Genomic DNA, 23,736 nt, shown 5'->3' with positions numbered 1-23,736 from the left:
GATACAGAGTAAAGCTCACTCTACACTGCCCCCATCAAACACTCCCAGGACAGGTACAGTACGGGGTTAGATACAGAGTAAAGTTCCCTCTACACTGTCCGCATCAAACACTTCCAGGACAGGTATAACACGGGGTTAGATACAGAGTAAAGCTCCCTCTACACTGTCCTCATCAAACACTCCCAGGACAGGTACAGCATGGGGTTAGATACAGAGTAAAGTTCCCTCTACACTGTCCCCATCAAACACTCCCAGGACAGGTACAGCACGGGGTTAGATCCAGAGTAAAGCTCCCTCTACACTGTCTCCATCAAACACTCCCAGGACAGGTACAGCACGGGGTTAGATACAGAGTAAAGCTGCCTTGACCATGTCCCATCAAACACTCCTAGGGCAGGTACAGCACGGGATTAGATACAGAGTAAAGCTCCCTCTACACTGTCCCCATCAAACACTCCCAGGGCAGGTACAGCACGGGGTTAGATACAGAGTAAAGCTCCCTCTAAACTGTCCCCATCAAGCACTCCCAGGACAGGTACAGCACGGGGTTAGATACAGAGTAAAGCTCCCTCTAAACTGTCCCCATCAAGCACTCCCAGGACAGGTACAGCACGGGGTTAGATACAGAGTAAAGCTGCCTTGACCATGTCTCATCAAACACTCCCAGAGCAGCTAGGGCACAAGTTAGATACAAAGAAACACAGGCCATTCAGCCACTCAAGCCTGTTCGGCCATTCATGGAGATCATGGCTGATCTGCATTTTAATTCCATTCACCCACCTATCAACTCCTTTAATCATCTTCTGATCCTCAACTAGATCACTGCTTAATTTCCTAATTCAGGAATACAAGACTATGCTATTCAATTTGTCCTCATAATTTAAGCCTCTTAACCCAGGATCATTCTGGTGATCCTCCAGGGCCAATATATTTCTTGTTAGGTGCGGTGCCCAGGACTGAACTCGAGATGGGGTGTAACTATACCCGGAACAGGTGAGAATACTGATTCCCTGTGAACCTCACTTAGAGACAGGAGCTGGGGGAATTGGCAGAACTGTTCCTCCAGTGATCCAGCAGTAGGAAGGATGGATGGGTGGATGACTCCACATCAGCCAGCTTGGAATGCACCGAGAAGGTTGGTGCAGGCCAAGGACAAGGCATGCTGAGAGTGTTCACAAAACCAGGGAAACAATTTGCAGGCGGAACATTCCAGCTAATCACCCATGCCCTCCGGTCCACAGGGTACAACCTACCAATTGGTGGCACAGTTGATGGGGAACACCATCCCGACAGGGGCACTTACCGAGATCACCCGGTCTCCCACTCGCAGGATCCCATCCCTGTGTGCAGATCCGCCTTCTGCTAAACGGGAGATGAAGATCGCCTGCAACAGGACAGAGACTACGTCAAGCACTCGGCTCCCGCAACACCCCCCCACCACCCCCCCACCCCCCCCACCAACCCACCGGCATCCCCTACCCGGCTCCCACGCAGTCCACGTCCCACTCTCAGCTCCCGTGCGGTCCACGCTCATACGCACACTCACAGAAGGTATGAATCCCGCAAGACACTCTGCCCTCACCCCGAATCAGGATGGGAACCCACCGTGTCTCCAGCTTTGTACGGCGTTGATCCTTTCCCCCCAGCGATGCTGAATCCCAGCCCCTTCTCATTACGTGCCAACGAGGTGGAAAACTGCAGCCGTGTGGCCCCATTGTCGGGTTGCTCAAGGAACCTCAGGCCAGTGCGTCGGTCTCTTGGAGCATAGTCATCTTCGGGGCGCAGTGGGGTCATGGTGATGGCATTCTCCGGCTCGACCATCCTCTCCCGCAGGATTGACATAGTTACTGAACCCCCTGAACTGCGCAATGCCTCGACTGCTCTGTGGTGCTCAGCATCTTGCAGACACACACCATTTACCTACACAAAGGGAAGGCAGAGACATCATTAACATGGTCACATACGGCCCTTTACCCAGTGAGGGGCTCAGATGCAGAGCAGGGGAGGGGGTGCAAAGGCCTGGAAAAAACCGTGTAATCTCAGGGAGTCGGACTGAGGTGGGTCAGCCTCAGAGGTGAGGGCGCTGAGTTGGGAGGGTCTTGGGGGGAGGGGGAGGGGAGAAACAAGGTGGGGGGGGACTGTGGAGTGAGGCGGGTCCAGGAGACTGATGCACAGGAGGTTTTTCCACATGAAAAGCAGTAATTACTGTCTCTATGTTGCATCTTCCTTACCTCCAGCAGCTTATCACCAACTCGCACACCGGCCTGAGCTGCTGGACCCTCTTCAGAAACCCGAGAGATAAAGATTCCCTGAAACAAGAACAAAGGGCAGTCACTCCTCAGCAGCTTACCCACCCTGATAGTCCCAATATCAACACACTGTCTTAGGGCACAAGGTGAGGGCAGCCCCAGGCCCTGGGAGAACGGGGAGGGGCAATGGGGAAGTGCAATGGCGGGGGGCTGTGCAGAGGGCGAGGGCTGGGCGAATGGGGAGTGCCAGGCCAGGACGGGGGAAATAGGTAGGGGGAGGGTGGGGGGCAAGGCGGGGTGCAGCGGGGGTTGGGGGGGGGTGTGCGGGGTCCGGGGGGGAGTCGGGGGTCCGGGCGAAGGGGAATGCGGTAGATAAAGCTGTGGGAGTGGGGAGTCCGGGGTCCGGGGGGAGTCGGGGGTCCGGGGGGGAATTAAGGGGTCCGGGGGGGAGTCGGGGGTCCGGGCGAAGGGGAATGCGGTAGATAAAGCTGTGGGAATGGGGAGTCCGGGGGGAGTCGGGGGTCCGGGGGGGAGTCGGGGGTCCGGGCGAAGAGGAATGCGGTAGATAAAGCTGTGGGAATGGGGAGTCCGGGGGGAGTCGGGGGTCCGGGCGAAGGGGAATGCGGTAGATAAAGCTGTGGGAATGGGGAGTCCGGGGGGAGTCGGGGGTCCGGGGGAAGGGGAATGCGGTAGATAAAGCTGTGGGAATGGGGAGTCGGGGGTCCGGGGGAAGGGGAATGCGGTAGATAAAGCTGTGGGAATGGGGAGTCCGGGGGGAGTCGGGGGTCCGGGCGAAGGGGAATGCGGTAGATAAAGCTGTGGGAATGGGGAGTCCGGGAGGAGTCGGGGGTCCGGGCGAAGGGGAATGCAGTAGATAAAGCTGTGGGAATGGGGAGTCCGGGGGGAGTCGGGGGTCCGGGGGAAGGGGAATGCGGTAGATAAAGCTGTGGGAATGGGGAGTCGGGGGGGAGTCGGGGGTCTGGGGGGGGGAGTCAGGGGTCCGGGGGGGAGTCGGGGGTCCGGGGGAAGGGGAATGCGGTAGATAATGCTGTGGGAATGGGGAGTCCGGGGGGAGTCGGGGGTCCGGGGGAAGGGGAATGCGGTAGATAATGCTGTGGGAATGGGGAGTCCAGGGTCTGGGGGGGAGTCGGGGGTCCGGGGGGGAGTCGGGGGTCCGGGGGAAGGGGAATGCGGTAGATAAAGCTGTGGGAATGGGGAGTCCGGGGGGAGTCGGGGGTCCGGGGGGGGAGTCGGGGGTCCGGGCGAAGGGGAATGCGGTAGATAAAGCTGTGGGAATGGGGAGTCCGGGGTCCGGGGGGAGTCGGGGGTCCGGGGGGGAGTCGGGGGTCCGGGCGAAGGGGAATGCGGTAGATAAAGCTGTGGGAATGGGGAGTCCGGGGGGAGTCGGGGGTCCGGGCGAAGGGGAATGCGGTAGATAAAGCTGTGGGAATGGGGAGTCCGGGGGGAGTCGGGGTCCGGGCGAAGGGGAATGCGGTAGATAATGCTGTGGGAATGGGGAGGGTTTGATAGTGATGTGGGGAACATGCTTACAATCCAGTTGATGATGGCTCCCCCTTTGGACGTCCCCACTCTGAGGCTTGACATAGGCAGGGCTGTCGACACCAGATCTCACCAACTAAACATCACACTGAGTCCGAGGGCCACTTACCTCATCCTCCCCCTTGTATGGGGTGGAGCCTTTTCCTCCAGCGATACTGATGCCCAGACCACCAGTTTGACGGTGTATTATTAGTGTTAGCTACAGACACAACAACAAGAGGTTAGCACAGCTCATCACAGGGAAGCACTGGTTATCAAATATCACTGAGCCTTAACCATGCATACACTAGACAGCTCATCGTCTACTGATCTGAAAACTCCACCACAGGTCTCATACACACACACTCACTGACTCACAATCTTCACTTACACACACGCACACACACAGAGATTCACTCTCACACTCAGTCAAACATACATTCTCACAGCTCCCCCACATGGAACCGAACATAGCAGAGCAAAGCCTGGGGGTGACGTAATTGGGTTACAGAAACATAAGAACAGAAAGAGGCCAATTAAACTCAAACCTGTTTCTCCAGTTCATTAAATCATGGATGATCTGTACCTTAATTCCATTTTCATGCTTTGTTTCCACATTCCTTGATTTCCCTTACCTAACAAGAATCCAGTGATCTCAATTTTGAAAGCTCCAGATGAGCCCCAGACTCCACGGCATTATGAGGGAGAAAGAGTTCCAGGTGTCCGCTATCCTCAGTGTAAAGAAATGTTTGCTGACATCACCCCTCAATACCCAGCTTTAAATTTACTGCAACAGAGTGGCCTTCGGACTCAGCATGATGTTTAGTTGGTGAGGTCTGGAGTGTACGGTGGGGGGATAGGTGGCATACTGGTATTATCACTAGACTAGTAATCCAGAGATCCTGGGTTCGACTGGGTGAAATTTGAATCCAATAAAAATCTGGAATTAAAAGTCTGACGATGACCATGAAACCATTGTCAATTGTCACAAAAACCCATCTGGTTCACTATTGTGCTTTAGGGAAGGAAATCTGCCACCCTTAGCAGGCCCACAGGAATGTGGTTGACTCTTAAAATGCCCTCTGAACAAGGGCAATTAGTGGTGGGCAATAAATGTGACATCCACATCGCATGGATGAATAAAAAAACTAGTTTCTCCATTTTTATCCTATAAACTCCTTTAATCATCTTAAAAACCTCAATTAAAACAATTCCAACTGTCTAAACTCAAGAAATTGAAGAGGAGATATGTAGATCTGAGCAGGTTAGCTGAGGGTCAGTGTTGTCAGATGTGAAGGTAAGAGGGAAATACCCAGCGAGTAGAGGGTTAGCGTTGCAGACAGACAGTCTGAGGAACAGTGTCCAGTTAGTGGAAGGCCAGTGTCATGGACGAGTCTGAGGGACAGTCTCCAGTTCATGGGTCAGTGCTGTGGACAGCGAGGGAGTATTCCTTTTGCTGCTTATCATGTAATATCCAACAAACAACCAATTGGCTGGAAAAGGGGGACAGGGAGCATCCAATAAGCAGGAAGGAGGGGACAGGGAGTAATCAATAGGCCAGGGTTGTACATTGACTGATTTCTGTGCTTGTGAGGCAATGTGTGGAATAGGGAAGGTCACTATGACAGCCTGGTAAAGTAGGCTTTGTACTGGGCAGAGGCAGCAGGGCATGTAACCTCATCAATGTTTAACGGTGGGATTCTTTGCTCATTTCAGTTGCATCGAATCTGCATTCCTGTAGTTCAAGGAGGAAAATATCTCGCACCAGCAGGTGATATAATTCCAGGCACCTGGAGGGAGGCTGTGACTCAGTCAGAAACACAGCTTAGAGTGTATGGGCATGGTGGTCATTACTCAGAATCATTACAGCACAAAAGAGCATTTCGACAAATCCAGTGCTAACTCTCTGCAGGACAACCCAGTCACTTCATTTTCCCCCGTTCATAGGACTTTGGAGCAGGTGGAGGCCATTCAGCCCTTCAAGCCTGCTGCATGATTCAATAAGATCATGGCTGATCTGGTTGTGTTTCAGCTCCACTTTGCCATCTGCCCCGTCAATCCCCATCACCCTGTAAGTTTATTTCCCTCAAGTGCCAATCCACTTTCCTTTTGAAATCATTCATTGTCTCCACTTCCACCACCCTCGTGGGCAGCGAATTCCAGATCATCACCACTCACTGCGTAAAAAAGTTCTTCCTCACATCCTCCTCTATCTCTTCCCAAAATACTAAATCTGTGTCCCTTAGTCCTCGTACCATAAACCAATGAGAACAGCTTTTCCTTGGTTACCTTATCTAAATCTCCTCTTGTACACCCCTATCAAATCTCCCTCCAATCTCCTTCGCTCCAAGGAGACAACCCTGGCTTCACCAATCTAACCTAGTAACTAAGATTCACCATCCCTGGAACCATTCTGGTAATTCTCCTCTGCATCCTCTCATCCTTCCTTAATTGTGGTGACCAAAACAGGATGCAATACTCCAGATGTGACCTAAACAGAGCTTTATAAAGATTCAGCAAAATTTCCCCACTATTAAATTCAACATCTTTATTAATGAAGCCCAGGATTTCATATGTTTTGCTAACTACCCAATCAGTGGGGAGGCAGTGGTGTAGTGGAAACGTCAATAGACTAGTAATCCAGAGGCCCAGACAAACGCTCTGGGGACACGAGTTCGAATCCAACCCTGGCAGCTGGTGGAATTCAAATGCAATGAATAAATCTGCACTTGAAACGTTGCCTCAGTAACGGTGACCATGAAGCTATCATTGCTTGTCATAAACACTACAGTAAAACCTCTCGAAGAGGCATTTTTAATTCCTCCCTGGCCAAGGGGGAGGTACCAGAGGACTGGAGAACAGCTAATGTGGTTCCACTATTTAAGAAGGGTTGTAGAGATAAGACAGGGAGCTACAGGCCAGTGAGTCTCACATCAGTGGTAGGGAAACTATTGGAGAAATTTCTGAAGGAGAGAATCTATCTCCACTTGGAGAGGCAAGGTTTGATCAGGGATAGTCAGCATGGCTTTGTCAGAGGGAGATCATGCCTAACAAATTTGATTGAATGTTTTGAGGGGGTGACCAGGTGTGTAGATGAGGGTAGTGCAGTTGATGTAGTTTATATGGATTTCAGCAAAGCCTTTGACAAGGTCCCACATGGGAGACTTATAAAGAAGGCAAAGGCACATGGGATACAGGATAATTTGATAAGGTGGATTCAAAATTGGCTTCATTGTAGGAGGCAGAGGGTGATGACAGAAGGATGCTTTAGTGATTGGAAGCCAATGTCCAGTGGTGTACCACATGGATCTGTGCTGAGTCCCCCATTATTTATCATTTATATAAACAACATAGATGACTATGTGAGGGGCAAGATTAGTAAGTTTGCGGATGACACAAAGATTGGCCGGGTGGTTAACAGTAAGGTTGAGTGTATTGGGTTGCAGGAAGATATAGACAGGATGGTCAAATGGGCAGATAAGTGGCAGATGGAATTTAACCCTGAGAAGTGTGAGGTGATACACTTTGGAAGGAATAATTTGACAAAGAAATATTCAATGAATGGCATGGCACTAGGAAGTTCTGAGGAACAAAGGGATCTTGGCGTGTGTGTCCATTGATCTCTGAAGGTAGAGGGGGCATGTTAGTGGGGTGGTGAAAAAGGCATATGGGACACTTGCCTTTATCAATCGAGGCATAGATTACAAAAGTAGGGAGGTCATGTTGGATTTGTATAGAACCTTGGTGAGGCCACAGCTGGAGTACTGTGTGCAGTTCTGGTCACCACATTATAGGAAGGATGTGATTGCACTGGAGGGGGCGCAGAGGAGATTCACCAGGATGTTGCCTGGGATGAAACATTTAAGTTATGAAGAGAGGTTGGATAGACTTGGGTTGTTTTAGTTGGAGCAGAGAAGATTGAGGGGCGACCTGATTGAGGTGTAAAAGATTATGAGGGGCATGGACAGGGTGGATAGGGAACAGCTGTTCCCCTTAGTTGAAGGGTCAGTCATGAGGAGACATAAATTCAAGGTGAGGGGCAGGAGGTTTAGGGGGGATGTGAGGAAAAACTTTTTTACCCAGAGGGTGGTGAGGGTCTGGAATGCGCTGCCTGGGAGGGTGGTGGAGGTGGGTTGCCTCACATACTTTAAAAAGTACCTGGATGAGCACTTGGCACATCATAACATTCAAGGCTATGGGCCAAGTGCTGGTAAATGGGATTAGGTAGGTAGGTCAGGTGTTTCTCACGTGTCAGTGCAGACTCGATGGGCTGAAGGGCCTCTTCTGCACTGTGTGATTCTGTGAAATGACCCAGCAAGCCACTAGGTTTCACCAAACCACCACAAAGTCAAAAGGGAACGAAACCAGATGGCCCTCCCAGCATCAACCTAGGAACATATGAATTAGGAGCAAGAGTAGGCCACTAAGCCCCTCGAGCCTGCTCCACCATTCAATCACCATTCCCACAAGAGGAAACATTCTCTCCGCATCCACCCAGTCAAGGCCCCTCAGGATCCTAAAGGTTTCGATCAAGTCACTGCTTAGTCTTTTAAACTCCAGTGGATACAAGTCTAACTGGTCCAACCTTCCCTCATAAGACAAACCACCCATTACTAGTCTGATAAACCTTCTCTGAACTGCTTCCAACACATTTACATCCTTCCTTAAATAAGGTGACCAATACTACACACAGTACTCCAGGTGTGGTCTCACCAGTGCTCTGTATAACTGAAGCACAACCTTGTAAGTTTTGTTTTGAATTCCCCTCACAATAAATGATAACATTCCATTAGCTTCCCTAATTACCTGCTGTACCTGCACACTAACCTTTTGTGATTCATGCACTAGGACACCCAGATCCCTCTGAATCTCAGAGCTTTGCAATCTCTCACCATCTACATAATATGCGTCTTTTTTACTCCTCCTGCCTAAATGGACAATTTCACATTTTCCCACATTATATTCTGTTTGCCAGGTCTTTGCCCACTCACTTAATCTATGCCACTTTGTAGCCTCCTTACATCCTCTTCACAAATTATTTTCCTACCTTTGTATCATCAGCATATTTAGTAACCATAACTTGGATGAAAGGGCCAAAGGTACTTATACAAACTTTAAGAAGTTGAGGCCCTAGCACTGACCCCTGTGGCACACCACTCGTTACCAGAAAATGACCCATTCATGCCTATTCTGTTTCCTGTTAGCCAGCCAATCTTCTATCCATGCCAATATGTTACCCCCTACACCATTTAATTTTCCGCAAACACATTTGATTTGGCACCTTATTAAATGCCTTCTGAAAATCTAAGTACAGTACATCAACCAGAAATCGGTCTAGCAAGCCACTCAGTTCAAGAGCAGTTAGGGATGGGAACCAAATGCTGGCCTTGCTAGTGACGCCCACATCTCACACATGAATAAAGAAAAAAAATGAGTATGTCCTGCCACCTTCAAAGATCGATGCACAGATCCCAAGTCCCTCTGTTCCTGCGCACTCTTTAGAACTGTGCCATTAAGTCTATATTACCTATCTGTATCCATTCTGCCAAAATGCATCACCTCACACTTCTCTGTTTCCAACTCCATCTGCCACTTGTCTGAAACATGGCTGTAAGGCTGGTCATAACCGAGAGTTAAATATTCCAGGATGTAAGATCTTTAGAAAGAACGGGAGAAAGTGAAGAGCAGAGGGGATAGTCGTATGGATTAAAGGTACTATCACAACAGTAAAAGAGGATATGGGAAGGAAAAGCAATCAGCGGAGATTCTGCAGTTACAACTGAGGATAAGAAAAGTCTCAAAACTGTAATGACTTATCTACAGTAAAAATCTCACGTGGCCACGGTTTGCTGGAGGAAGTTATAGCTTATTACACTACTGCAAACTGATCAAGAGTTTGCTCTTTTGTTCCATGAGAAGGCAGTATTTCATTTTACTCAGGGCAATAGTCCACTCCCATACAATTCTAAATGGAAATGATAAAGAGAATAAAAAAGCTCAAGAAAAACAAGAGAATAAAAGCTGAATGGAGACTTCCTGAAAACAGCAACAAAGCACCCAAACATCTTAACTCAGAAATTAGAGAGGCTTGCAGCAAAAGCAGAGTTATTTTAATGAGAGGTTTTAATTTTCATCTAGATTGGGAAGAGTAGCTCGAGTCAGAAATTTCTTGAATATACTCAAGGTAATTTTAGACCATAAGACATAGGAGAAGTAGGCCATTCGGCCCATCGAGCCTGCTCTGCCATTCAACGAGATCATGGCTGATCTGATAATCCTCAACTCCTTTTCTCCATTACCCTTGATTCACTTACTGATTAAAAATTTGTCTATCTCAGCCTTGAATATGCTTAACGACCCAGCCTCTACAGCACTCTGCAGTAAAGAATTCCACAGATTCGCCACCCTCAGAAGAAATTCCTCCTCATCTCTGTTTTAAATGGGCAACCCCCTTACTCTGAGATTATGCCCTCTGGTCCGAGACTTGCCCACAAGGGGAAACAACCTCTCAGCATCTACCCTGTTAAACCCTCTAAGAATCTTTTATATTTCAATAAGGTCGTCTCTCATTCTTCTAAACTCCAATGAGCACGGGCCCAAACTACTCAAACTCTCCTCATAAGAAAATCCCTCCATATCCGAAATCAACCTCGTGAACCTTCTCTGGACTGCCTCCAATGCCAGTATATCTTTCCTTAGGTAAGGGGCCAAAACTATTCACAGTATTCTAGGTGTGGTCTAACTAGTGCCTTGTAACAAGACTTCCCTATTTTTACACTCCATTCCCTTTGAAATAAAGGCCAACATTCCATTTGCCTTCCCTATTCCCTGAACTTGTATGTTAGCTTTTTGAGATTCATGCACGAGGACCCCCAAATCCCTCTGTGCTGCAGCTTTCTGCAGTCTTTCTCCATTTAAATAATATTCAGCTCCTCTATTCTTCCTGCCAAAGTGCAGATCCTCACATTTTCTCACATTATATTCCATCTGCCAAGTTTTTGCCCACTCACTTAACCTGTCTATATCCCTCTGTAGACTCCTTGTGTCAGTCTCACCACTTGCCTACCCACTTATTTTTGTATCATCAGCAAACTTGGCGACAGTACATTAATTTCCTTCATCTAAATCATTAATATATATTGTAAATAATTGAGACCCCAGCACTGATCTCTGTGGCACTCCACTAGTTACAGGTTGCCATCCTGAAAATGCCCTCTTTATCCCAACCCTCTCTGTCTTCTATTAGTGAGCCAATCCTCTATCCATGCGAATATACCACCCCCAACACCATGGGCTCATATTTTATTAAGTAGCCTTAAGTGTGGTACCTTATTGAACGCCTTTTGGAAATCCAAATATATTACATCAACTGGTTCCCCTTTATCTATCCTGCTTGTTACTTCCTCAAAGAATTCTAATAAATTTGTCAGGCATGATTTCCTCTTCATGAAGCCATGCTGACTCTGCTTGTTTATATTCTGCATTTCTAAATGATCTGCTATTATATCCTTTATAATAGACTCCAATATTTCCCCAATAATGGATGTTAAGCTAACTGGCGTATAGTTACTTGTTTTTTGTCTTCCTCTCTTTTTGAATAAGGGTGTTACATTGGCAGTTTTCCAATCCCCTGGGACTTTTACAGAATCTAAGGACTCTTGGAAGATTACTACCAGTGTATCCACTATCTGTGTAGCTACTTCCTTTAATATCCTACCCATTTACATCTATCTCTCCTGTTAATTGGTCCACATTATTGCGAGTGCCTTGTGCATTCAGATACAGAGCCTTTAGACTAGTCTTCTTAACATTTTTACACATTTTTTTAGTACTATGGCCCTATTGGCTGCTAGCCCTCGCTTCTTCTGTTTCCAGTTTTGCTTTCTATTCTCCTTTCATTCATACCTTTGCTTTCCTCTGCTGTGTCTCCCCGCTCAGGTTCCCATCCCCCTGCCAATCTAAACCCTCCCCCACAATCCTAGCAAATAACCCTGTGAGGATATTGTTCTCAGTCCTGCTGGACTGCAACCCATCCAGTTTGCACAGGACCCATCTTCCCCAGAATCGGTCTCAATGCCTCAGGAATCTAAATCCTTCCCTCCTACACCATCTCTCCAGCCACACATTCCCCTGGTCTATTCTCCTGGCGGTGGGAGTAATCCTGAGATTACTACCTTTGAGGTCCAGCTTTTCAATTTATTCCCAGCTCCCTACATTCTGCTTTCAAGGCCTCAAGCCTCTCTTTACCTATGTCGTTGGTACCAATATGGACCATGACCTCTGGCTGTTCACCCTTCCCTTCAGCCGCTCAGTGACATCCTTGACCCTGGTATCAGGAAGCCAACATACCATCCTGGTGTCACATCTCGGCCAGATAAACATCTATGTGTTCTCCTCTCGATAAAATCCCCTGTCATTATTGCTCTCCCTCTGTTTTTTTCTCCCTCCCTGTGCAGCTAAGCCACTCGTGGTGCCACGGACTTGAATCTTGCTGCATTCCTTGCCATGACTTACCCTTAAATTACTCCCTTTACTTTTACTTCCACTAGTTTAGAGAATATTAAGGACAGAAGAAATACTCACCAGGTCCTATTTACCAAGGCCACCACTCTTCTTACTGAGGAAAGGTAGGAAATGAAAGAGTCACCTCTTTCCCGCTTCACTGAACTCCAACTGAAGTACTCTAATGCAGCCCAAAGCAGCACTCCAAAGCAGACAAAAGCAGCATTGTAGATGGCTTGCTTTTATGCTGTCTGATTCTAGCTTCTGAAAACCTGTTTAAGCCAGTTAGTTAGTTAGTTAGCCACAGCAGCAGCAGAGCTGGTGTGGGCCCTGTTTTAAAGCTGGCTTAAAACTCACCTTCCCCCAAATCAAAGAGCAACTTTTAGTTAGTTGTTAAATTAAAGACTAAGCTTTAGGTAGAAATTAACCCTTAAAAGACCCCCTTGCACCAAACACCAATTGAAGCACTCTAATGCAGCCCAAAGTAGCACTCCAGTGCAGAACAGTTCATGCTACACTGAAATCATCTCCTTCTCTGAAGGTTCAATTATTGTTTTGCCTTCTAATTTAGATTCAAATCAACCTGGCCATATCCTTTGTTTTAACTCTCTGAAGTTGTCTCTCTTCCAGTTTTCTAACACTTCATTGCACCTTGTTTAGAATAATTATAGAAAAGAACATGATATTATAATCAACATTCCCCAAATGCTCTTACCCAATTAAATATTTATCTAATAGTATCAACATGTTCAGTTTTAGGTTTGGAAATTAGAAACTCCACACGGGCACTAAGATTTGATGTTTCGATAAAGCTAACTTTAACAGGACGACACAGAGACTGATGACAGCAAAATGATGAAGAAAAGTGTTATCGGATAAAACTACAAATCAACAATGGGGGGCGTTCAAAAAGAATGGAGCTTAATACAGGACTAGAACATAGCCCTAAGGGGAAAGAGCTCTACTTACCAAATGAAACTGGCGTGGTCAACAAAAGAGGTGAAAAATAACGTATAAATAAAGGAAAGAGTATATAAAGATGCAAAGGGGCAGTCCATGTACAAATGCAGCAAAACCTGGACAATATCCAGGCTTGGGCTGACAAGTGGCAAGTAACATTCACGCCTCACAAGTACCAGGCAATGACCATCTCCAACAAGAGAGAATTTAACCATCGCCCTTTGACATTCAATGCCATTACCATTGCTGAATCCACAACTATCAGGAGTGTGATGGAATACTCTCCACTTGCCTGGATGAGTGCAGCTCCAACAACACTCAAGAAGCTGGACACCGTCCAGGACAAAACAGTCCACAAACATTCACTCCTTGCATCACCGATATACAGTAGCAGCAGAGTGTCCCATCTACAAGATGCACTGCAGGAATTCACTAAGCCTCTTTAGGCAGCACATCCCAAACCCACGACCACTATCATCCAGTTGGACAAGGGCAGCATATACTTGGGAACACCACCACCTGGAAGTTCCCCTCCGAGCCACTTACCAGCCTGACTTGGAACTATATCGCTGTTCCTTCACTGTCACTGAGTCAAAAATCTTGGAACTCCCTCCCTAACAAAACTCTGAGTGTACCGACACCATATGCATTGCAGCGGTTCAAGAAGGCAGCTCACCACCACCTTCCCAAAGGCAATCAGGGATGGGCAATAAATATTGGCCTAGCCAGCGATGCCTACATCCCGTGAATGAATATAAAAAGCGGAGAGTATAGATCCTGTAGTATAGATGACCGGGGGAAATATAAAGAACAGCAAAGGAAGACAAAAAAAGATAGTTAAGAGCTAAAAGGAATACAAGAGGAGACCTATGAGGGATATCAAGATTAACACAAAATTTCTAGTTATAGTCAAAGGGAAATGGTAGTCACTGATAACTTAGGCCCTTAATAACAGATGTGGGTATATTGCAAATGAAAATAAGGAAATGGAAGGCTTGTTGAATAATTACATAAGAAGATAAGTACTAGGAGGAGCAGGCCATTCAGCCCCCCAAGTCTGCCTTGCCATTCAATAAGATCATGGCTGATCTTCCCCAGGCCTCAACTCCTCTTTCGTGCCAGCTCCTCATAGCCCCCAACTCCCCGATATTTCAAAAATCTATCTACCTCCTCTTTAAATACTTTGTGATTTAGCCTCTAAACTCTCTAGGTAGAGAATTCCAGACTACCCTCAGAGAAGAAATTCCTTCATATCTCAGTTTTAAATGAGTGTCCTCATTCTGTAACTATGTCCCCAAGTTTGAGATTCCCCCAGTAATGGGAACATCTTCTCAACATCTACCCTGTCAAGCCCCCTCAGAATCTTGTACATTTCAATAAGATCACCCCTCATTCTTCTGAACTCTAATAAATAATAACCTGTTTAGCCGTTCTTGATAAGGCAACCCCTTCATCCCACGAATCAGCTTAGTGAATCTCTTTTGAACTGCCTCCAATGCCAGTATATTCTTTCTTACATATGGGGACCAAAACTGCTCACAGTACTCTATCCAGGTACAGCCTCACCAACACCCTGTACAATTGTAACAAGACTTCCCTATTTTTAAACTCCAGCCTCCTAGCAATACAGGCCAAAATTCCATTTGCTGCCTTAATTACTTGCTGCACCTACATGCTAACCTTTTGTGTTCCATGCACACGAACACCCAGATCCCTCCGTGCTGCATTTTTTGGAGCCTTTCTCCATTTAAATAATAGTCTGTCTTTTGATTCTTCCCACTAAAGTGCATGACCTCACACTTTCCTACATTAAACTCCGTCTGCCAAGTTTTCTCCCACTCACTCAACCTGCCTATATCCCCTTGCAGATTCCTTATGTCCCCATCACAACATTCCCTCCCATCTATTTTTGTATCGTCAGCAAATTTGGATACATTACACTTTGCCCCCTCCTCCAAGTCATTAATAAAGATGGTAAATAATTGAGGCCCTAGGATTGATCCTTGTGGCACTCCACTAGTTACATCTTTACAACCTGAAAAAGACCCATTAATGCTGACTCGCTGCCTTCTGTGTGTTTTCCAATCCTCAATCCATGCTAATACATTATCCCCAATACCATGAGATCCTATCTTGTGCAATAACCTTTTATGTGGCACCTTATCGAATGCCTTCTGGAAACACACATACACTCCATCTGCTGATTCCCCTTTATCAACTCTGCTTGTTATATCCTCAGAATTCTAGCAAATTTGTCAGATGTGCTCACAAAACCATGTTGACTCTGTTTGATTGTGTTAAGCTTTTCTAAATGCCCTGCTATTTCTTCCACAATAATGGACTCTATCATTTTCCCGACGACAGATGTTAGACTGACAGGCCTATAGTTTCTTACTTTTTGTCTCCCTCCCTTCTTGAACAGGGGTATCACAGTATCCGTTTTCCAATCCATTGGGACCCTCTGGGAATCCAGTGAGTTCTGGAATATGTCAACCAATGCCTCCACTATCCCTGCAGCCGCTTCCTTTAAAACCCTTGGGTGCAGGTTACCAGGTCCTGGCGATTTGTCTGTCTTTAGTCCCATTATTTTGTCAAATACTTTGTCCCTTGTGATAGAGACAGTTACAAGATCTTTCCTCCCATTAGCTTCTCGCTTATCTGATACCTTTGGATGTTTATAGTGTCCTTCACCGTGAAGACCGATGCAAAATATTGGTTTAAATTATCTGCCATTTCCCTGTTCCCCATTATCAATTCTCCACTCGCATCTTCCAAGGGTCCCACGCTCACTTTAGCCACTCTCTTTTTATAAACCAGCAGAAGCTCTTGCTGTTTGTTTCCGTATTTCTTGCCAACTTCCTATCAACCTTCACAACAGAGGAAGAGGATAACATTCGTAGAAACTATGAGCAGTTGTAGGCCATTCAGCCCTTCGAGCCTGCTCCACCATTCATTATGATCATGGCTGATCATCCAACTCAATAGCCTGCTCCCGCTTTCTCCCTATATCCTTTGATCCCTTTCACCCCAAGGGCTATATCTAACTCCTTCTTGAAAACATACAATGTTTTGGTCTCAAATACTTTCTGTGGTAACGATTTCCACAGGCTCACCACTCTCTGGGTGAAGAAATTTCTCCTCATCTCAGTCCTAAATCCTAAATGGTCTACCCCATATCCTCAGACTGTGACCCCTGGTTCTGGACTCCCCCACCATCGGGAACATCCTTCCTGCATCTACCCTGTCTCGTCCTGTTAGAATTTTATAGGTTTCTATGAGATCCCCCCTCATTCTTCTGAACTTCAGCAAACATAATTCTAATCCGACTCAATCGCTCCTCATATGTCAGTCCCACCATCCTAGGAATCAGTCTGGTAAACCTTTGCTGCACTCTCTCTATAGCAAGTTCCTGACATTCCAGAGAAACTAATAATGAATCAAGGAGTGGAACGCACAGATGTGCAAATAAGCAAGAAAAGAGTACTTGAAAAATTAAAAATAAAAACTGGCAATGCTGGAAATGCTCAGCAGCTCAGGCAGTATCTGTGGAGAGAAAAACAGAGTTAATGTTTCAGATCTGTGACCTGTCACCAGATCTGTGAGGTGGGGTGGTACTGATTAGGGAAGACACTGCAGCGTTGGAAAGAGGGGATGTCCTTAAAGGGGCAAAGACAGAGGCTAATTGCTTAGAGTTGGGAAGCACAAAGAACATGGTTATGCTACTGGGGTTATTCAAATAGTGGGAGAGAAATGGAGGAGCAAATCTGTAGGGAAATCAGAGAACTGGGGAGTGGTGATACTGGGGAACTTTACTTGCCCAGATACAATCTGGGAGAATGTTAGTGTAAAACGTAACGAGGAGGGGGTGCAATTTCTAACATAAGTTCAGCAGTACTTCCTTGGTCCAGTTTAGGAGGAATTATTACTGGATCTGGTGCTGCGAAGTGAGGTGGATCAACTGTCTGTGGGGAAACGTTTTGGTGAAACTGGACACGCTGTCAAAGGTTTAGATTAGTTACGGAGAAGTGCAAGGAACAATCTAACGTAGAACTTCTAAATTAGAACAGGGCTAATTTCAATGTGATGAGATGGGATCTAGCCAGGGTAAAAGGGAACCAGAGACCTCATAGAAAAAACTGTAATTTTTTCAAGGGTGATCCTTGAGATCATCTTCAGATACAGGCTAGGTACATTCCAACAAGGGTGAAATGTAGGGATCCAAAGCCCAGGCTCCTTGGATGACTAGGAAGATAGAGAATATGATGAAACTAAAAAAAAGAGTAACTGATGCATGTCAGGTGAATTCTTCAAGTGAGAACCAGGTCAACTACAATAGGTTGAGAGGGGAGGGGAGGAAGAAAATAAGACTGGCAAAGGGAGAATGAGAACAAAACTGAGTCAACATAAAAAGGAGCCCAAAAATCTTCTACCACATGTACATAATAAATGGGTAGCAAGAGGTGAAGTGGGTTCTATTAGGGACAAAGAGTGTAATATATGCTTAGAGGGCAGGGCAAGACTAGAACACAGGATGAGTTCTTTGTATCGGTGTTTACTGAGGAAGAGAATGTTGAAAAATATCGGTAGAAGTGGAGAAAATTGACGGAGTCAAAATTGACAGGGAGGATGTTCTGGAAAGGCTGGATAAACTCAAAGTGGATAAATCACTTGGTTCAGATGGCTTGCATCCCATGTTGCTAAAGGGAGTGAGGTCAAGATAGTGAAATGGCTTGTCGTAATCTTCCAATTTTCCCTAGATACAGGGGAGGTGCCAGAGGATTGGAGAGTGCAAATGCGGCAGGCTTATTCAAGAATGGGTGTAAGGGCAGTGCTAGTAACTACAGGCCGGTCAGTTTAACATGAACGGTGAGAAAGGTTTCAGAAACAATAATCGGGGAAATAATCACTGGGCTATTGGAGAGGTTTGAGTTCATTAAGGAGGCACAGCATGCTTTTGTAAAAGACAGATTGTGCTTGGCTAATGTGATTGATTATTTTGAAGAAGTAACAGAGAAGGCTGATGAAGGTAATGCGGTGAAGGTTGTCTATTTGGATTTTACGAAACCGCTTGACAGAGTACCAAATAAATGGCTGGTTAACAAAATTAAGACACTCATGGAAGAGGATGGCCAGTGTCAGCTTGGATAAAAACTGACACTGACCAACTTTCACACAATGAGTGGTTCGGGTCTGGAATGCACTGCCTGGAAGTGTGGTGGAGGCAGGTTCAATCGAGGCATTCAAGAGGGCTTTGGATGATTATTTGAATAGAAACAATGTGCAGGGATATGGGGAAAAGGCAGGGCAATGGCACCAGGTCATAATGCTCATTTGGAGAGCCAGTGCAACACGATGGGCTGAGTGGCCTTCTGTGCTGTTAAAATTCTGTGAAAAAATTGGCTTAAGAACAGAAAACACTGAGCAGTGGTAAATATTTTTTTCAGACTGGAGGATGGTAAACAGTGGTGTTTCCCAAGGGTCAGTGCTAGGACCATTGATTTTATTGATGCTTATAAATGACTTGGATGTTGGAATGCAGAGCAAACATTCAAAATTAGCCAATGATAGTAACCTTCTAGGAATGACAGTGAGGATGATCCAGATTGACAGCAACAGGGCATTGATAGGCAAGCAGAATGGGCAGATGGAATTTAATAATGAGCAGTGTGTGGTGTTGCATTTTGGCAGAAGAGTTAGGAGAGACAATTTAGGCTAAATGACAGTTTTAAAGTGTGCGCGCGGATAGAGGGGACTAGGCTATATGTGCACAGATCTTTGGAGGTGGCAGGACATAGAGAGTAGTTAGCAAAGCATATAGGATCCTGGGCTTCATAAACAGAGGCATTGAGTACAAAAGCAGGTAAGTTATGATGAGCCTTCATAAAGCTCTGGTTAAGCCACAGCTAGAGTATTGTGCCCGGTCTGGTTGCCACACTTCAGTAAGTATGTCAGGGCTCGAGAGGATAGAGAGGAGATTTACCAGAATGGTTCCAGTTTTGAGGGATTTTAGTGACAAGGTTAGGTTAAAAAAGTTGGGTGGCTCTCCTTGGAGCAATGGAGAATGAAGGAAGAATTGATAGAGGTGTACAAGATTATGACAGATTCAGATACAGTAGACAATGTTCCCATTAGCACATGGTACAAAGACAGCGGGACATACAGTTTGTGCAACAGACACAGGGGGAATGTGGGGAGGAACTTTTTTTTTAAACACTGAGTGGTGAAGGAGGCTACAAAGGGATATAGATAGGTTAAGTGAGTGGGCAAAGACCTGGAAAATGGTATATAATGTGGGTATATAATGTCCATTTTGGCAGGATGAATAAAAAAGCAGCGTATTATCTCAATGGTGAGAGATTGCAGGACTCTGAGGTGCAGAGGGATCTGGGCGTCCTAGTACATGAATCGCAAAAGGCTAGCATGCAGGTACAGCAAGTAATTAGGAAAGATAATGGAATGTTATAATTTATTGCAAAGGCAATTGAATATAAAAGTAGGAAGGTTATGCTTCAGTTATACAGGGTATTCGTGAGACCACATCTGGAGTATTGTGTACAGCATCGGTCTCCTTATTTAAGGATGTAAATGCATTGGAAACAGTTTAGAGAAGTCTACCAGACTAATACCTGGGATGGGCAGTTTGTCTTTTGAGGAAAGGTTTGACAGGCTAGGCTTGTATTGCTGGAGTTTACAAGAGTAAGATCCTGAGGGGTCTTGACAGGGTGGATGGGGAGAGAATGTTTCTACTTGTGGGAGAATCTACAACTAGGGTCACTGTTTAAAAATAAGAGGTCACCCATTTAAGACAGAGATGAGGAGAATTTTTTCCTCAGAGGTTTGGGAGTCTTTGGAACTCTTTTCCTCAAAGGGCAGTGCAAGCAGTGTCTTTCAGTATTTTTAAGGCAGAAGTAGATAGATTCTTGATAAACAAGGGGGTGAAAGGTTATCAGGGTAGACAGGAATGTGGGGTTGAGGTTACAATCAGATCGGCCACATCTTACTGAATGGCAGAGGAGGCTCAAGGGGCCGAGTGGCCTACTCCTAATTTGTATGTTCATATGACCTGGAGCTTGCTGCTTACGAGGGTGTTTGAAATAGAGAACATCAAGGAGCCCTAGCAAAGCTGGACTAATTGAGAATCGGGGGAAAGCTCTCCACTGCTTGGCGTCATACCAAGTACAAAGAGGGATGTTGTGGTTATTGGAGGTCTATCATCTCAGCTCCAGGACATCGCTGCAGGAGTTCCTCAGGGTAGTGTCCTAGGCCCAACCATCTTCAGCTGCTTCATCAATGACCTTCCCTGCATCATAAGGTCAGAAGTGGGGATGTTCATACAATGTTCAGCACCATTCATGACCCCTCAGATGTTGAAGCAGTCCATATCCAAATGCAGCAAGACCTGGACAACATTAATGTTTGTGTGGATAAGTGACAAGTAGCATTCACACCACACAAGGGCCAGGCAATGATCATTTCCCACAAGAAAAACATCTAACCAACTCCCGGTGACATTCAATGACATTACCATCACTGAGACCTCCTCTAACAACATTCCAATCACAGACTCTACCCCTGCCATTCAATCTCCTTCATACCCTGTCCAATCTGCACCATCGCAAACACCAGCATTCCCATCTGGAGGGTTTTTAGAAGGGTTACCCATGTCACAATGGTGACTATGCTTCAAAAGTACTTCATTAGCTCTAAACTGCTTTGTGATGTCTGAGGTCACAGAAGACGCTTTATGAATAAATATCTTTTCTTTACGCTGGAATCAGAGGGGAGTAAATTCCTCCTATAAACTGGGATAAAAGGGTGTATTCTCCTCATCTTTACTGGGATCAGAGGGATTATATTCCTCTCAGACAACAGGATCAGTACATAGTATACTCAAGTACCTTGAGGTTAGAGGGATTATACTCTTCACATACACTAGAATTAGGGCAGTGTATATTGTATATTGCTTATCAACAGAGTGCTGTGATCAGTACATATTATGGGGAGGTGATGGCATAGTGGTATTGTCACTGGACTAGTAATCCAGAGACTAATCCAGAGTAATGCTCTGGGGACCCGGGTTCGAATCCCGCCACGGCAGATGGTGGAATGGAAAGTCTAATGATGACCATGAAATCATTGCCAATTGTTGTAAAAATCCAACTGGTTCACTAATGTCCTTTTGGGAAGGAAATCCTTACCTGGTCTGGCCTACATGTGACTCCAGACCCACAGCAACGTGGTTGACCCTTACCCAGCCTCTGAAATGGCCAAGCAAGCCACTCACTTGTAACAAACCGCAACAAAGTCACAAAAAATGAATGAAGCCAGACGCACCACCCGACATCAGCCTAGGCACCGGAAACGACAACGGCAATCTCTGCCCTGTCGACCCTGCAAAGCTCTCCTTACAAACACCTGGGGGCTGGTGCCAAAATTGGGAGAGCTGTCTCACAGACCAGTCAAGCAACAGCCTCACAAAGTCATCCTCATAGAATCATACCTTATAGATAATGTCCCAGACACCACCATCACCATCCCTGGGTATGTCCTGTCCCACCGGCAGGACAGACCCAGCAGAGGTGGCTGCACAGTGGTATACAGTCGGAAGGGAGTTACCCTGGGATTCCTCAACATCGACTCTGGACCCCCATGAACTCTCATGGCATCAGGTCAAACATGGGCAAGGAAACCTCCTGCTGATGACCACGTACCGCCCTCCCTCAGCTGATGAATCAGTGCTCCTCCATGTTGAACACCACTTGGAGGAAGCACTGAGGGTGGCAAGGGCACAGAATGTACTCTGGCTGGGGGACTTCAACGTCCATCACCAAGAGAGGCTCGGTAGCACCACTACTGACCGAGCTGGCCAAGTCCTAAAGGACATAGCTGCTAGACTGGGTCTGTGGCAGGTGATGAGGGAACCAACAGGGAAAAACATACTTGACCTCATCCTCATCAACCTGCCTGCTGCAGATGCGCCTGTCTATGACAGTATCAGTAGGAGTGACCACCGCACAGTCAATGTGGAGACAAAGACCCGCCTTCACTTTGAGGATACCCTTCATTGTGTTGTGTGGAACTACCACCGTGCTAAATGGGATAGATTTCTAACAGATCTAGCAACTCAAGAATGGGCATCCATGAGGTGCTGTGGGCCCTCAGCAGCAGCAGAATTGTACTTGAAACAAACTGTAACCTCATGGCCCGGCATATCCCCCACTCTACCATTACCATCAAGCCAAGGGATCAACCCTGGTTCAATGAAGAGTGCAGGAGGGCATGTCAGGAGCAGCACCAAGCATACCTAAAAATGAAATGTCAACCTGGTGAATCTATAACACAGGACTACTTGTGTGCCAAACAGCATAAGCAGCAAGTGATAGACAGAGCTAAGCGATCTCACAACCCTCAAATTAAATCGAAGCTCTGCAGTCCTGCCACATCCAGTCGTGAATGGTGGTGAACAATTAAACAACTCACTGGAGGAGGAGGCCCAACAAATATCCCCATCCTCAGTGATGGAGGAGCCCAGCACATCAGTGCAAAAGATAAGATTGAAGCACTTGCTACAATCTTCAACGAGAAATGCTGGATGGATGATCCATCTCAGCCTCCTCCGGAGGTCCCCAGCACCACAGGTGTCAGCCTTCAGCCAATTCAATTCATTCCACATGAGATCAAGAAACAGCTGAAGGCACTGGATACTGCAAAGGCTTTGGGCCCTGACAATATTCCAGCAACAGTACTGAAGACTTCTGCTCCAGAACTTGCCACACCCCTAGCCAAGCTGTTCCAGTACAGCTACAACACTGGCATCTACCCGGCTATGTGGAAGATTGCCCAGGACAAATCCAACCCGGACAATTACCGCCCCATCAGTAAAGTTATGAAGGGGTCATCAACAGTGCTATCGAGCAACACTTGCTTAGCAATTACCTACTCACTGATGTCCAGTTTGGGTTTTGCCAGGGCCACTCAGCTCCTGACCTCATTACAGCCTTGGTTCAAACATGGACAAAAGAGCTGAACTCCTCAGGTGAGGTAAGAGTGACTGCCCTTGTCATCAAGGCAGCATTTGACCGAGTGTGGCATCAAGGAGCCCTAGCAAAACTGGAGTCAAGGGAAATCAGGGGAAAACCTTCTGTTGGTTGGAGTCATACCGAGCACAAAGGAAGATGGTTGTGGATGTTGGAGGTCAGTCATCTCAGCTCCAGGACATCACTGCAGGAGTTCCTCAGGGTAGTGTCCTCGGCCCAACCATCTTCAGCTGCTTCATCAATGACCTTCCTCCCATCATAAGGTCAGAAGTGGGGATGTTCGCTGATGACTGCACAATGTTCAGCACCATTCACGACTCCTCAGATACTGAAGCAGTTCAAGTCCAAATGCAGCAAGACCTGGACAATATCCAGTCTTGGGCTGACAAGTGGCAAGTAACATTTGTGCCACACAAGTGTCAGGCAATGACCATCACCAACAAGAGAGA

General features: G+C 46.4%; 1 protein-coding gene across 14 annotated transcripts in view; it reads right to left on the bottom strand.

The window, feature by feature from the left end:
• Window positions 1–23,736, bottom strand: part of scrib (scribble planar cell polarity protein) — a 482,984-nt gene that overhangs the window by 333,495 nt on the left and 125,753 nt on the right. For 13 of the 14 annotated variants that reach the window (XM_041183767.1, XM_041183772.1, XM_041183773.1 and 10 more), the window contains 4 exons: window positions 3,919–4,008; window positions 2,232–2,309; window positions 1,606–1,920; window positions 1,304–1,384 (listed from right to left, as the gene is read on the bottom strand). In XM_041183767.1, coding sequence (XP_041039701.1) covers window positions 1,304–1,384; window positions 1,606–1,920; window positions 2,232–2,309; window positions 3,919–4,008 — 564 coding nt within the window. The remainder of the gene's footprint in view (window positions 1–1,303; window positions 1,385–1,605; window positions 1,921–2,231; window positions 2,310–3,918; window positions 4,009–23,736) is intronic. The other variant, XM_041183776.1, reaches the window with a different exon arrangement.

Source organism: Carcharodon carcharias, chromosome 3, assembly GCF_017639515.1.
Source record: "Carcharodon carcharias isolate sCarCar2 chromosome 3, sCarCar2.pri, whole genome shotgun sequence".
NCBI lineage: Eukaryota > Metazoa > Chordata > Chondrichthyes > Lamniformes > Lamnidae > Carcharodon > Carcharodon carcharias.
The sequence above is the reverse complement of the archived record's forward strand: the minus strand, read 5'-3'. Positions and strand labels throughout refer to the sequence as shown.